Genomic DNA, 14,952 nt, shown 5'->3' with positions numbered 1-14,952 from the left:
CCACCAGAGCCCCAAGCCCCTCAGGGTGCCATACCGGGTTGAAGGTAGGGGGTCCCATCATGGTCTGTGAATGTGAGGAGGCAGCCATGTTATTCCATGACAGTTGACAAATGCCAGGACACCCTGCTGTGCACACATCCTTCTCCACCCTGGGTTAGTGGGACTGGCCACAGCCCCCCCAGTGCGCCCCCACTGTCCCCATCCCTCTGACGGTCCCACAGCCCAGTACTCACAGGCAGGCTGCCCAGGTGGTGATGATTGGGCCCGGGACCCTGCAGGGATGGGTGGGGAGGTAAGGGACCCCGGTCCTTCAGCCACCCAGACACCTCCCTGGCTGCTCCTCTTCCGCCCCGGGGAGCCCTGGCCCCAGCAGGTACTTACATAGTGAGGTGGCAGGCCCATGGGTCCCTGTGGGTGCAGAGAGAGGAAGAGGAGATGATCAGGACCCCAAATTCAGGACAGAAGTTATCAAGGGCGCCTGCCCCGGGGCAGCCAAGGCCACCATGCAGGGGTCTCTGAAGTTCAAGGTCGGCCCCAGATGACTGCCCCTGGGAGGAACTCGCCAAGTTCAGGGCCCGTTTCCCCTGAGCCTCCCCCAGACCTTCAGGACCACGGCTGAGGACTCTGCTCCCTGTTTGCTGCCCAGGGTCCTCGGTCCCCAGTCCTGCCCTCTCAGCCCAGAGGCCGGATCTCACAGCCCAAGCACCTCGGGACCCCTGCCCCGGCCTCTCGAGCCACCCCATCACCCCATCTCCAGCCGCCATGGCCCCTCATCCACGTGCCCAGCCCTGGGCAGGCGGGGCCCTCGGGGCCCCCGGAGCTCCCTGTCCCCCAGGCCAGGAGACCCCTCTGCCTAGACCGCCTTCCCCCCTCCCTCCTTGGTTTCCTCCCCCTTTTCTCTCATTGCCTCCTTTCTGCCTCGACCTCTGGTTGCAGCCCCTGTTCTGAAGCCTTTTAAAAATGGCCGCGCAGCTGTTTTCCTGTTGAAAACGAATCGGTGCTGCCCCGGGGAGAGGCACAGGAGGCAGGAGAGCCCCCGCAGGCCCTGCGCCTGTCACCCGCTCTGTGACCCTGGGCCCGTTACTAAAGCTCTCTGGGCCTCAGTTCCGCATCTCACCACCATCGGTCACTGGGAGGATTAAAGGGATGTGGCAGTGGCAGTGTGCCCTCCCCACCCTGTCCCTGGCCTCCTCATGGGTGACACAACCCAAAGTGAGATCAACAGTGAGTTCCTTCTTCCTGTGATTTGATCCTACATCTCTTGAGACCCCTGGAAACAAAATGTGCTTTTTCAACTGTTAAAAAAAAAAATTGTGCTTTTTTCTTTCTTCTTTTTTTTTTGGCACTGGGAATGGAACCCAGGGTGCTTAACCACTGAGCCACATCCCCAGCCCTTTTTATTTTCTATTTTGAGATGGGATCTCACTAAGTTGCTTAGGGCCTCTCTAAATTGCTGAGGCTGGCCTTAAACTTGCAATCCTCCTGCCTCGGCCTCCTGAGCTGCTTGTGCCACCATGCCCTTCTTCTGTGGCTGCCTGTGTGTTTTTGGACTCCATATTGGACGAGGAGAGCCCCCTGCTGCTGTGTGCAGCTGTTAACGTTCCTCCCATCTCTGGGTGATGGACCCTTGTGTACTCAGTCACCTGTTGGGGAACACGTGGGCAGCTCTGACTCTGGGGCTTGTTTCTTTTGAGGGTGCCGGGGATGGAACCCAGGCCTCGCGCTGGCTGGGCAAGCCTCTGCCCCTGAGCTGCCTCCCTAGCCCTGGGTTTTTGTAAATGGCGCTGCGGGGGTGGTGCTGGGGGTGCACGGTGGCCGCCCTTTGCCTACTGTTCACCGAGTGCCGTCCCTCGGCCATCGCAGTGTGGTGTGCCAGCGCTCCGAGGCTCGCCAGCTCTTTTCCAAGGACACTGTGTCTGCCGCGCTCCCAGCCACGTGGGAGGGCTGGCTGGGCCACCCGCCTGACCACAGAATGCTCCTGAGGGGCTGACGGGCATGGAATGGCAGCTCGTGGCTTTGATTGAGGTCCCCAGGTGACAAATGGCATTAAGCAACCTGTCGTGAATGTGCTTTCTGTTCACAAATTCTTATCTCACTTGCTGACTCCGTTTACACACCTTCTCCTCCAGGAAGCTGTTTCTTTGTGACCCTGTGACTAAGTCTTTCCTTTTCTCTCTCAAGTCCCCTGTGTGTCCTTTGCCCTGGCCCCGTCCCTCTGCCCGCGCCTCCCCACGGGGGTCCTGACCACTGGATGACGTCCCTGCCTGGCACAGAGCAGGCGCTTGGGTAATGAAGGACAGTGGGGACAGATTAAGGAAGGAAAGAAGCAAAAAAGGGAGGGGCCAGCACGCACCTGATTTGGGGTGAACTGGCCCCCGAGAAAGTTGATTGACTGAAGATGCAGGTCGCCATTCACCTGCAGGTGGGTGACCATCTGCAGGGGCAGCCGGTGTCCAAATTCGTAGAAGGGGTTTCCATTGACCACCACCTGGAGCGGGGACAAGAGGGGTCAGCATGGGGACCTGGGGCAGGTAGGAGCAGGGAGCGGGAGGCAAGCTGGAGAGCCCGGGCCTCAGGGACCTTGGAGTCCAGGGGTCAGAGATCAAGCTGGGGTCAGAAGTCAGGTCAGGAGGGTCCAGAGAAGAGGGTTTAGCTGGAGATGGAGATCAGGAGAGGACTCGCCCGAGGCCTGGCTTTGGCACCAGATGGGTAGGTTTAAGGTCTAGCTCTGACACGCCCTGGCTGTGTGACCTCTGAGCCCCTGTTTCCCCATCTGTGAACTGGGAACCTGCTCATGTCTGAGCTGGTCGGGAGATGCAACCCGACGTGACAGGGTGTGTCAGGTGGAGACCGGGGGTCCGTTGCTCGGTGTAGCTCAGGCGTCCGGTTCCATCATGATGCTAAGTGACAGGCACAGGGCCAGGATCCAGCTCCATGGGACTGGGCACTTCCCACATGCTAAGCCCTGGATGTGGTGACATCCACAAGGGACCTCAACAGCTCAAGGGATCCTTCCCATTGCCCAAAACGAAGGCTATAGGTGTAGAGTGACCAACTGGAACCTGAGCGTGGACAATCCCGGCCCAGATGCCGAGGTTAGGAATTTGGCTCCACGCCTGTAATCCCAGCAGCTTGGGAGGCTGAGGCAGGAGGATCGAAAGTTTGGGGCCAGCCTCAGCGAATCAGCAAGGCCCTGTGCAACTTAGTGTGATCCTGCCTTGAAATGAAAAAAATTAAAAGGGCCAGGGCTGGGGCTGGGGCTCAGTGGTAGAGGCTCGCCTAGCACATGGGAGGCCCTGGGTTCCAGGCTCAGCACCACATAGAATAAATAAATAAAGATATTGGGTCCAACTACAACTAAAAAAAATTAATATGTTTTTTAAAAAAAGGCTGGGGATGTGGCTCAGGGGTTATGCATTCCTGAGCTCAATCATCAGTACAGGGGGAAAAAAAGAAGAAAGAGAAGGAGGAGGAGGAGAAGGAGAGGAAGAAGAAATCTGGTGCTCAGACAAAGAGCCTGGGGCCTGGGGGGTCTCCCACCACATCTGGTCCAGGAGAACACGCACAAGGAGTTTGGCCACAACAGAGGACCTGGTCAGAGGGCAGAGGCCAGGGATCCCTGCACAACCATTTGAGGTCACCCACCAGGTGCTCTAAGCCACACAACATGGTGAGTGAGAAAAGAAATGGAAGGCAGTGGCCCAGAGCTGTTGTGTACATACTTTAAATAAAAGACAAGCACACCTGCAATCCCAGCAACGGAGAGGCTGAGGCAGGAGGATCACAAGTTCGAGGCCAGCCTCTTCAACTTTGTGAGGCCCTACGCCGCTTAATGAGGCCCTGTCTCAAAATAAAGGATAAAATAAAAAGGGCTGGGAACGTGGCTCAGTGGTTAAGTGAACTTGGGTTCAATCCCTGATACCAAAACCAAAACAAAACAAAACCACCCCTGTGTGAGACTGATCAGCGGCAGGCACCCACCCTCTTTGGACCTGGATCAGACACATCGGAAAAACAACATTATGTGACGGCTGGAACAGGCAGGTGATATTAAGGAAGAACCTTCGCTTTTTAGGTGTGACAGTGGCATTGTGTCTATGCTCTTACAAATGGAGACATTTATGAATGAAATGACATAATGTCTGGGATCTGCTTTTAAATAACAGGGGAGGCGGAGTTGGTGGAAGAGGAGGAGACGCCCTTGCGAGGTGTGGGACACACCACTCGGCTTTCTGTGCCTGGGGCTTCCTTTCGTGTGTGTCCAGAGCACGGAGCAGACAGAGCGAAAGTCTGCATCTGCGAGCACTCGGAGCCCGAGGTGGAGAAGGCGGTCAGCAGCCAAGGGAGGAGAAGGAGGGAAGCAGCAAGAAGAGGTGGAATAGGCAGGAGGAGAAGGAAAGGAAAGGGAAAGGGAGGCAGGAAGGGGGAAGGAAGAGAGGGAAGAAAAGAAAGAAGGGAGAAAGGGAGCCGGGGGCGGTGGCACATGCCTGTAATCCCAGCACCTCGGGAGGCGGAGGCAGGAGGATCGGGATTCAAAGCCAGCCTCAGCAACACAGGGAGGCCCTACTAACTCAGGGAGACCCTGTCTCTAAATAAAACATAAAAAAGGGCTGGGGACGTGGCTCAGTGGTTAAGCCTCCTGGGTTCAATTCTGATACCAAATAAATAAAGAAAGAAACGGAAGAAGAAGGAGGCAGGGAGGCAGGGAGGAGGCTGGAGGGGGGGGGAGGCCGAGGGAGGCACCCAGCCAGACCTTGTAGTGTTCCGCCATGATCATGAACACCAGCTCAAAGGGGGCCCCCTTGCTGAAGGGCATGCTCCTCTTCCTCTCCTCGTTGCCCCAGCGGCCACCCTGCTGTGAGTTGAAGACCACCTTGTCCCAGCCATCAAAGCGGGGATTGAAGTGGAAGGCGATGTCCGCCCCCGGGTCCTGCCCCACGGCAAAGTTCACCTGGAACCTGGTGAGACGCAAAGGGCTGATTCCCCAGAGGACACCTGCTGCCCGCAGGGACCCCTCCAGGGACCTGTGTCCTCACCCTCTCCCCACATTCTCTGCCCCGGGCACTACTGACCAAGCCAGGAGAGGAGGTCGTGACCTTGAGTTCCAGAGATCGACTCCCCTTGGCTCGCTGCTCCTTTGAGACCACCTTCCCCACCCCTCCCAGTTTCAACTGTTTGCTCTGGGGACTCCTGCGGTCACAGTTGACATCCATTGGTTGGAGTTTCTCTGCTCCTTCCTGGACCCCGACAGTCCTTCCCCACCCATAGCCAGAGAAGCTGGGAATGCCCAGGTCAGGGCACCTTCCACACTGCCCATCACCAACCTTCAGAAGTTATGCCAACAGGGCAGGACCCAGCTGCCACAGGGCCTTTGCACTGGCAGTTCCCTCTCGTCTCTTCCTCCATTCCTCCCTCTCTCATCTTGGAGGTGGCAAACAGCTCCTACAGGTGGGCCGCAGCACCGGCTCCCTTGCAGCCTAGCCTGATGGGACGAGGTAGGGGTCCACTCACCGCTTCATCTTCTCATCGGCCACTCCTTGGATGTAGATGGACATTCCGATGCTGAGGCCGCCGGGGATGGGCTGGTTGTAGGGCAGAGTCTGGAGAATGGGCCAATGAGGGGCGTCAGAGGCCATGGGACAGTCGCAGCCCTTCCCCCTCACCGAAACCCCTTCTGGTCCCGCAAGCAGGGGACATGAAACTGGAGTGAGGAAACTGGGGGAAGAAGCCCAAAGCTAGCCTGAGCATCATGATGGGGGGCCTGATGGTTGGGGGTCCCCCACGGGTTGGAGTGTGGCTCAGAGAGCAGCTAAGCCAGGGCCTGGGGTGGGGCCTGGCTGGCATCTCACCGGGTTGTAGGTGGGCTGGTAGCCGGGTGCAGGGACAAAGGCCATCTTCAGAGGCTGCGCTGGTGGCTTGTGCTAGAGAGGAGCTAGAGGAGAGAGAAAGTGGCAGGTGGCAGGCAGTGGGTGGCCCTTATAGCAGAGGCAAAGGGAGTGGCAGGCAGGAAGGGCCACGAGGTCCTTCTCCCAGGGATCCCTGAGCACACACTGGCTTTCCTGGTGGACACTCGTCCCCACCTGCCCGGGCACAAAGAGGAAGTGCTCGTAGACTTCGGCCTCACCGGGGCCTTATCAGAGCCCATAAAACCCTGCCCAGACTCTGTTGGCAGAGGGAGGGTGGGACCAGGCAGCAGGGCCAGGGCAGGGCCGCAGGAGTGGCCTGGACAGCTGGGCGGTGGGAGCAGCCCGAGCTCCCGACTCTGTGGAAGGGTGGTGGCCCGAGCCCTGGCGCCCGGCAGGTCCCCGCAGTACGCTGCGTCCTGGGGACAGTGGGTGAGAGCCCACTCAGAGCCAGGGGTTCCGGGCCCCGGTCCTGCCTCCGCTACTCCTCGGCTATGCCGTCCCGGGTCCTTACCCTGGATTTGCCCCTTTTCCTGGGGCTAAAACAGAAGTGACAGTAGCAACTTCATAGATCCTTAAAAGGAATCGCTAAACTAATAAATGCCCAGAGCAGGCTTGGCATGCAGAGGGCGCACAATTAATGTTTGGTCTCGACACTCATTCCAGACATAAACCCAGGAGGCTGGGATTATATATGATAAGAAAACCCAGTGCGGGGCTGGGGCTCAGCCGTGGAGCACCCGCCCAGCCTGTGGGGGCCCTGAGCTCCATCCCCCTATCACCAAAGATCTTTTTGTTTTTTAAACTTTTTTACAAAGAAAATCCAAAGTTTAAAGAAATGAGGCGGCTGGCCTGACCCTGGGCAGCACAGGCCCCAGCCAGATTCCAGCAGGGGGTCCCCTCCGCTGGGGAGTGAAAGGCACAGACAGTGGGCACAGCTCCCAACCGCAGGGAGGAGACCAGGGGTAGGTTCTTGGGGGGATTTCAGGCCCAGGGAACCCCACAACCTCGGCTCCCTCCTCCCGGGACGTCCTGTTGGCCCTGGCCACCCGCAGCTGCTGGTCACCGTTCCCGCGGGCCAGATCCCTAAACCACCTTCACCACTGCCCTCCCTGGAGCCCTGCCACCTGTCCTCTCCCAGTAAAGACACAGGTTCTTTATAATGTTTTATTGTCCAAAGAGCCAAGAGAAGGCCCTGGGCTTGAAATCGGTGTCGCAGGGCAATACACTGAGGGGCACTCGGAGACCGTCTCCATTCCGCTCTGCAGAGAGAAGCCGGACCCCAGGTGCCGCAGGCCGGGGACCCGAGGGCTCTCAGAGTTTGGAGAAGGTGACACTTTTCGCGTCCTTCTTCTCCATCATGGCCTGCACGGACTTGACGATGTCCTGGGTTTGCAGCATGCTCATGTTCCAGGTCGCCTGCACAGAGAGGGCCACCAATCAGAGGATAGGCACGCGCAGCCCGCGCCCCACCGGCTGCCCCGGCCTTACCATGTAGTTGAGGCCCTCGGCCACGGGGCGGTCGCGGGAGTAGAGCAGGTTGATCTTGGTGCTCTGCACGGCCACCGGGCTCTTGCTGGCAATCTCGGCCGCCAGGGCCAAGGCCGAGTCCAGCATGAGCTCCTTGTCCGGGAACACGCGGCTGTGACGAAGGGACAAGAGGGGTCGGGACAGGCAACTGGGGAAGGGCCGATGGGGTGTGGCCCTCACAGAGGACCCCAGTAAAAGGGCCCAAGGACAGGAGGGTGCTGGCCCCCAAAGGAAACAATCCTGCTGAATTCACACAGGGCCAGGCCCGGCGCTCCCGCACCCACCTGAGCAGCCCACTGCTCAGGGCCTCGTCGGCCATCATCTTGCGGCAGGTGAAGGCCAGTTCGTTGACCAGGCTGCAAAAGGGAAGCGTAGGTCAGACACGGCTGTCATCTGGGAGATGCCCTGTGGTCCCCTCCCGGGGTCCCCTCACCGCACCCACCTCTGGTTCCCGATGACCTTGGGCAGTCGCTGCAGTGTCCCCACATCGGCAGCCAAGCCCACGTCCACTTCCTGGGGGGCACAGAGGTGTCAGGGTTCATTCTGCCAGGGGTGCCCCCCAGGACACCGCCATCAGGGGCTCCCCCAGGGCACCCAGGCAGGTGCCCTGATCCCTGCCCTCCAGGTCTTCCCTTTGCCACATCTTTCTCCAGAGCGACGCCCTTCCTGACCCCTTTACCACATCAGGGTCTCCATCCTGCCTCCCACCCTCTCCCGCAGGCCCCCAGCAGTGACCCCAGCCTCCCGCCTGTCCCCACACCCCACCTCCCCGGCTCCTGACCTCACCGGGACCGCCTGCCCCTGGCTTCCTCATGGCCCAGCCTGCTTCGGAAGGTTCAGTTCGGACCCTCTTCCCAGAGGCCCTGAGGGCAGGCTCCCTGGCCCACCCTGGCCCTGTTCTGCTCGGGCTCACTGCCCAGTGGTGTGCAGGATCCCGGAGGCAGGAGCTTAGGGGTAACTCACCTTCACCTGGAATACAGCGTCCTGGGTACAGTAGCGGATGTCACAGGCGGTGATGAGGTCCACACCTGGGGGGGCAGGGAAACTGAACATCACCCTGCGGGTCGTGGGGTGGCTTCTGGGGGCACGAGCCAGCCAGCGTGGGCACCCTGGCAGCGGGTGACGGCAGGAGGCCAGGCTCACCTGCTCCGATACAGTTCCCGTGGATGGCAGCAATCACGGGCTTGGGGCACTGGAAGGGAATGGGAGGGTCAGGGTCAGGGTGGGCCACAGAGAGAGGCCACAGAGGATGCCCTCCAGCCCCCAGAGTCACCTTCTCAATGACACTGAAGGTTTCTTGGAATCTGCTGATGAGGTCACGCAGGTACCAGCTGATGCGGGCCACATCGTCCCCTTCAGGCTGCAGGAGGTTTGAAGCCATGTCCATGAGGTCAATACCTGAAGAGGAGGCAGGCGGAGGCTCGCCCAGCCCACCAGGACCCACCCACCACCTGGCCGGGGCCAGAACCCAGACACCATGGGTGGGAACCCCCAAATCAGCACAGTACAGAAGGCAAGTCCCACAGACTCCCAGGGGATGGCCTGTGAGCGTGAGCTGAACAAAGACTGCCACCAAGGCACTGCTGAGTCTGTTCAGCCACCCAGTGAGGTGGACCCTAGGACGCACCCAGTTTGCTGGTGGTAAACTGAGGCACAGAGAGGTGGCACACTCACCTAAAGTCCCACCAGCTTGTGAGCAGAACTGAGGTTTTGGTTGTGTGCAGTGGCACACGCCTGTAATCCCAGTGACTCAGGAGGCTGAGGCAGGAGGATCACCAAGTTCACGGCCAGCCTCAGCAACCAAATGAGGCCCAAGCAACTCAGTGAGACGCTGTCTCAAAATTTTTAAAAGGGGAGAAGCTGGGACGTGGTTCAGTAGTTAAGCACCCCTGAGTTCAACCCCTGGGACCACACAGCTGGCTCCAGAAGACTCATTTCCTTCTTATCCCAGGTGGGCACGGACTCAAGTTTTATGGCAAAATTGAGTCCATGGTGGTGATCTTGCCTCAGAAGGCAAGACCCAGATGGAGCAGATATTATGGCTCCCATTCAAGATAATCCTGAGTTTGACTTGTGTCCCCCCAGCCATCCTCTCTCACTCTACTCCTGGTCCCCCGTTCCCACCTGTCCTCAGCTGGTCCCCACACACAGCCTGTGAAGCCTGGAGTTAGGTTAGAACCCCCTCTTCTTCCCTTCCATCCCACTTTCTTAGAATAAAACACCAAGTCCTCACCGGGGGTACAGCTAAGTAGTACAGCACCTGACCTGCACGCTCTAGGCTACGGGTTCCACCCCCAGGACTGCAAAAAACACCTACGGGGGTGCACACCTGTAATCTCAGCAACTCAGGAGGCTGAGGCAGGAGAGCTGCAAGTTCAAGGCCAGCCTCAGCAACTTAGTGAGACCCTACCTCAAAATAAAAAGTAAAAAGGACTGGAAATGTGGTTCAGTGGTTAAGCACCTCTGGGTAAAGAAGGGGTTCAGTGGGCAAGCACCCTGCACCCAAAATAACAACAATAAAGCCTTCTGAAGGCAGATGGGGCTACAAGGTTGTGGAGATGGAGCCCCAGAGGCCCGAGCGGAAGCTGGACGGCAGCGGCGTCAGTCACCACTGCTGTGTGCTCCGTTTCAGCAGAGGTCATAGCATCTGACCAGCCTGCTGGCGACTCTGGGCTCCCACACTACATCTGAGGAGCCTGAATGACTCATCAAGAGCTAGGACAAGCCCAGTATGATGGCCTCTTGCGACACCACCTTCCACTGTGTGTGTGTGCGTGTGTGCGTGTGTGAGTGTGACTAGGGACTTTACACACGGCAATCTTCCACAGAGTGGCAACTCCAACCCTCATTTTTATTTTGAGGCATGGTCATGCTAAGTGGCCAAGGCTGGCCTCAAATGCGCCATCCTCCTGCCTCAGTCTCCCAAGTAGCTGGGACCACAGTTGTGCCCCGCTTCTCCCTAGTTCTTCTGGTTTAACTGCCCTGGACCTGCAGAGGCTGGCGATTGCTACTGCTTGAAATAAAGGGCCCAGGTGTTGGGACCAAGTGTCCCCCTCCAAAGCAAGAACGCTGCAGGTTAGTCGCTGGGAACTTCTAAACATCCTTCATAACCCTGCTGTCACTCACCCCCGTGAAGCCACAGCAATAAACAGGTCTCAGTGTTAATGCTGGGCACATAGGAATGTTCTGCACGTCAACTTCTTTCATTTAATCTTCATAAACCCAGTGAGATTGGTCTGGTGGGATATCCATATTCTTCAGATGAGGAGCCAGCAGCAGAGAAGCGAGGGGACAATGACAAGTGGTAGAAGTGGGGCTGCCTAATGCCAGAGCCTTTTCTTTTTTCTTCTGATTTTAGGGATGGAACCCAGGGCCTAATCTGTGCTAATAACATACTCTCCCTCTGTCATACCCGCTCCCCTGAGCCCTTGCTTTTAACCAGCACCACAGTCACCTGGGTCACAGTTGCAGTGGTTAAGATCAAGGATTCTGCTGGGTGTGGTGATGCATGCCTGTGATCCCAGGGACTCAGGAGGCTGAGGCAGGAGGATTGCAAGTTTGAGGTCAGCCTCAGCAACTCAGTGAGACCCTGTCTCTAAATAAAATATAAAATGGGGCTGGGAAGATGGCTTAGGGGTTGAGTGTCCCTGAGTTCAATCCCCAGTACCAACAACAACAACAAAAAAAAATCAAAAGGACTAGGAATGTAGCTCAGGGTAGAGCATTCTTGAGTTCAATCCTGGGGGAGGCAGGGGCGGAGAATAGGACCTTGGATCACAAGGTCCATTCTATCATTGGATCACTGTGACCCTGAATTTCTTCTTTTGACCTTCAAGGGCTTGCTGTTAAACACAGGTCAAGAGATAGCCACAATCAGCCAGGAGTTGAAAGATGAGACCCAGAATGAAACCTCATCTTTTTTTTTTGGCACAAGGTGACTGACCAATTTTTTGTTTTTGTTTTTTGTTTTTAGTACCAGGGATTGAACTCAGGGGTACTCAACCACTGAGCCAGATCCCCAGCCCTTTTTAAAAATACTTTATTTAGAGATAGGGTCCATTAGGTTCCTTAGGGCCTCAATAAATTGCTGAGGCTGGCCTTGAACTTGTAATCCTCCTGCCTCAGCCTCCCAAGTCAGTGAGATTACAGGTGTGCACGACAATACCTGGTTTTCCCCCCTGCCCTACAATACCAGGGATTGTATCCAGGGGTGTTCTACCACTAAGCAATATCTCCAGCCTTTTCTTTTTTCAAAGACAGGGTCTTATTAAGTTGTCAAGGTGTTGGGGCTGGCCTCAAGCTTGTAATCCTCCTGCCTCAGCCTCCTGAGTTGCTAGAACTACAGATGTCCACTAGCATGCCCAAACACATATTCTTATGATAACACTCTTGGTTAACACAGCAATAGATTCAGAGTGGTTAAGTGCCTTGTTCAAGATCACAGATCCATGACAGAAACCCAAACTTCAGGGCCTAGGACTCTGTCACGTTCTGTTGGACTCATCTATATAACATTTTTTTTTTAGTAGAGGTGCTGGAGAAGGAACACAAGGTCTCATGCACGGCAGGCAACCACTCCATCGCTGTGCCACAGCCCAGCCCTCTATATTTGAGTGTTTTAAATTAGGGCTTTAAAAAAATTTGATGAAAATTTAAGTTAGAGTCTGCTTAAAACCCTAATGAAGAAGCACTCCTTCTGCTCTGTCAGCAGCAGGGTGCTGGGAGCACAGTACCTGAAGAGAACATCTTTCCTGCACCTGAGATCACTACAGCCCGGCAGTCAGAGTCTTGAGCTATCTTGTTGAAGCATTCCACCATCTCTCTGTGGAGAAGCACGGAGTGAAGGCCTAAATCTGGGGTGCAAACCCCCTGCCCTGATGTCCATCTCTCCCAAGGCCACTCTGACCGGTCCCTCTACCGCTGCCCCTTCCTCCAGGATCTACAGGCCAGACCTCCAGAAGGCCTTGTTCATGGCATTCCTCTTGTCTGGTCGGTTTAGCTGCACATGGAGAATGTGTTTCTCAGCAGGTGTCACCAGAAGGGACTCATAGCTGTGGCCTGAGGCTTCGCAGGGGGCTGCTCTGGAGGCCTGCTCTTGGGCAGCAGAGCCCATGGGGCGAAGGCTAACACTGAAGTCCTGCTGGGCGGGTACTGTGAGTCCTGCAGAGAGAAAGGAAGACCCCCAAATGGGGACATCACATCTTCAAGAGCAGAGGACACACACCTCTGTGACTCTAGGTTGGAGAAGACAAGCCCTCGGAGACCTAGGGTTAGAGGGATACGGGCTGTAAGATTGGGGGACACTTATTGTGGGTCATGACCCAGAACGGAGACAAGCTGTCAGCGACTCCACACTGCGAGGCGCGAGCTTGCAACAGGGGACAGCCCTTCCTCGGGCAGCTCGGACCCTCGGTAACCCCGACAGCCTTCCTGCTTTACGGCTGCTTTGACAGCGCGACGCAGCCATGGACCCCACACAGGTCCGGAGTGACTCACGCCGCATCAGCAGGTTGCGGAGACTGCGAGAAGCCGCCATCGCTACTGCCATCGTCGGCAGTCCTGGGACTGGTTCTGCGGAGTAACCAACAGGAGGAAGTCAAGGGGCGGGGACAAAGCAGCCTACGTTGGGTGAGGGCACCGAAGCCGCAGGCTAACCGGCAATGACGCCTTTCTTTCGCCATCTTTACTAAGGGCAACCGGAAGGAGGGAGCCTGGGGAGGGCCCTTTGCCCCAGTGGGAACCCGGCCTCAGAAAGTTCCGCCCGCGACCACCGCTGGGTGTGTAAGTTCACCGCCGCGCAGCTGGGCCATGGCGGGGAGCGGAGCTGAGCCTCAGTTACATAACCACAACACAGCCGCCGCAGCCCGGCAAGTGCATATTTGCATGTGTAAGTTAATCTAAGAGGAAAAAATTACTTATAAATTAATCTAAGAGAAAAAAAAATTACTTTTTTTTTTACACCTCTTTTGGTGTCTCCAGAAGAGGGTCCAAAGGATTTACAGAGAGGGCAACTTGACTCAGGATCAATGAGTCCCTGGCACAAGTCATAGAAGTGAATTTTTCAGCAGGTTGACACAGATTTTATAGAAAAGCGAAGGATATGCATTCAAGGAGAGCAGGCAAGGGGCACACGCCTGTAATCTCTGCAACTCGGGAGGCTGAGCCAGGAAGATTGCAGGTTCAAGGTCAGCCTCAGCAATTTAGTGAGACCTTATTTCAAAATAAAAAGGGAGGGTGGATGGGGACGTGGCTCAGTGGTTAAGCAACCCCCTGGGTTCAGTCCCCAGGACCAAAACAATCAAGGGAGGATGCAGGCCATCTGGAGAGTGAGGGCCATCTGGAGAGTGAGGGGAAGGTATGTAGGGATGACCTCAGTCTGATGGTTTTGGTGGTACCAGCCTTCTCCCAGTCCTTAACTGATAGGCCTCCATTATCTGATCAGTAGGTAACATTGGAAAGTCCCCCAAGTTACAGGCAGCAGGGGCTGCTGCTGCTGCTTCTTAATATTTTTAGCTGTAGATGGACACAATACCTTTATTTTTGTGTGTGGTACTGGGGAATCAAAACTAGTGCTTCACCTGTGCTAAGTGAGCACATGTGAGCCACAACCCCAGCCCCCCATAAATATTTTTTAAAAATATCTTTTCTTATTTATTGAGTTTCCTTTTGTCTTAACATTATTTTAAAATTTATATTTTGAGGGGCTGGGGATATAGTTCAGTTGGTAGAGTGCTTGCCTCATATGCAAGGCCCTGGGTTCAATCCCCAGTACCACAAGAAAAAAATTATATTTTGAAATAATCCTTAAATTTTTTTTTGAAATTAGATGTGGAAAATTTTTTTTGTTATTTTACTTTATTTTAAACATTAAAAAAAATTTTATATACATGATAACAGTGGAATGTATACATTTACCCATTTACAGCACAAGTTTTCGTAACTCTATTGTATATAAAGTATGTTCACGCCATACGTGACAGCAGAATGCATTTTGTTTCATTGTATACAAATGGACCACAACTTTTCATTTCTCTGGTTGTACATGATGCAGAGTTGCACCACTTGTGCAATCATACAGGGAAAAAAATTTTTTTTGAAGTAGACAAATCACCAGATGTGATGGTGCACATCTGTAATCCCAGCCATTTTGGAGGCTGAAGCAGGAGGATCACAGGTTGGAGATTGCCTCAGCAATTTATCGAGACTCTAAACCACTTGGTGAGACCGTGTCTGAAAATATAAAATATAAAAGGCTGGGGACAAAACTCACTCCTTGGTTCAATCCCAATCCCCAGTACAAAATACTTTTTTATTGGCATGTTATAGTTGTACATAATGGTGGGATGTGCTGTTACATATTTGTACATATATACAATATTGTTTTAAAAATTTGCATATTTTTATTGGTGCATTATATTTGTATACAACGATTGGAAACATTTGACAGACATGAGTATACTGTCTTTTTTATGAAATCAAGAGTACTTGGATTTATATTTAGCAACTGATGATTTAGTAT

At 55.0% G+C, this 14,952-nt stretch overlaps 2 protein-coding genes across 2 annotated transcripts in view; both read right to left on the bottom strand.

The window, feature by feature from the left end:
• Lgals4 (galectin 4) overlaps positions 1-6,934 on the bottom strand; it is an 8,040-nt gene extending 1,106 nt beyond the window's left edge. The window contains exons 1-7 of the mRNA XM_048790929.1: positions 5,850-6,934; positions 5,512-5,600; positions 4,754-4,958; positions 2,354-2,488; positions 382-408; positions 234-272; positions 35-64 (exon numbers count right to left, since the gene is read on the bottom strand). Of these exons, the coding sequence (XP_048646886.1) occupies positions 35-64; positions 234-272; positions 382-408; positions 2,354-2,488; positions 4,754-4,958; positions 5,512-5,600; positions 5,850-5,894 (570 nt within the window). The 5' untranslated portion in view covers positions 5,895-6,934. The remainder of the gene's footprint in view (positions 1-34; positions 65-233; positions 273-381; positions 409-2,353; positions 2,489-4,753; positions 4,959-5,511; positions 5,601-5,849) is intronic.
• Positions 6,935-7,056: 122 nt separating this feature from the next.
• Positions 7,057-13,070, bottom strand: Ech1 (enoyl-CoA hydratase 1). The gene is made up of 10 exons (XM_015496889.2): positions 12,930-13,070; positions 12,386-12,593; positions 12,167-12,255; positions 8,707-8,831; positions 8,577-8,625; positions 8,397-8,461; positions 7,876-7,946; positions 7,718-7,789; positions 7,395-7,545; positions 7,057-7,322 (listed from the first exon to the last, which is right to left on the bottom strand). The coding sequence occupies exons 1-10, from the start codon at positions 12,979-12,981 to the stop codon at positions 7,218-7,220; spliced, it is 987 nt and encodes a 328-aa protein (XP_015352375.1). The 5' UTR covers positions 12,982-13,070; the 3' UTR covers positions 7,057-7,217.
• Between the last annotated feature and the right edge of the window lie 1,882 nt (positions 13,071-14,952).

This window comes from Marmota marmota, unplaced genomic scaffold, assembly GCF_001458135.2.
Source record: "Marmota marmota marmota unplaced genomic scaffold, marMar, whole genome shotgun sequence".
Lineage (NCBI taxonomy): Eukaryota > Metazoa > Chordata > Mammalia > Rodentia > Sciuridae > Marmota > Marmota marmota.
Note: the sequence above shows the minus strand (reverse complement) of the source record. Positions and strands in the feature narration are given on the sequence as shown.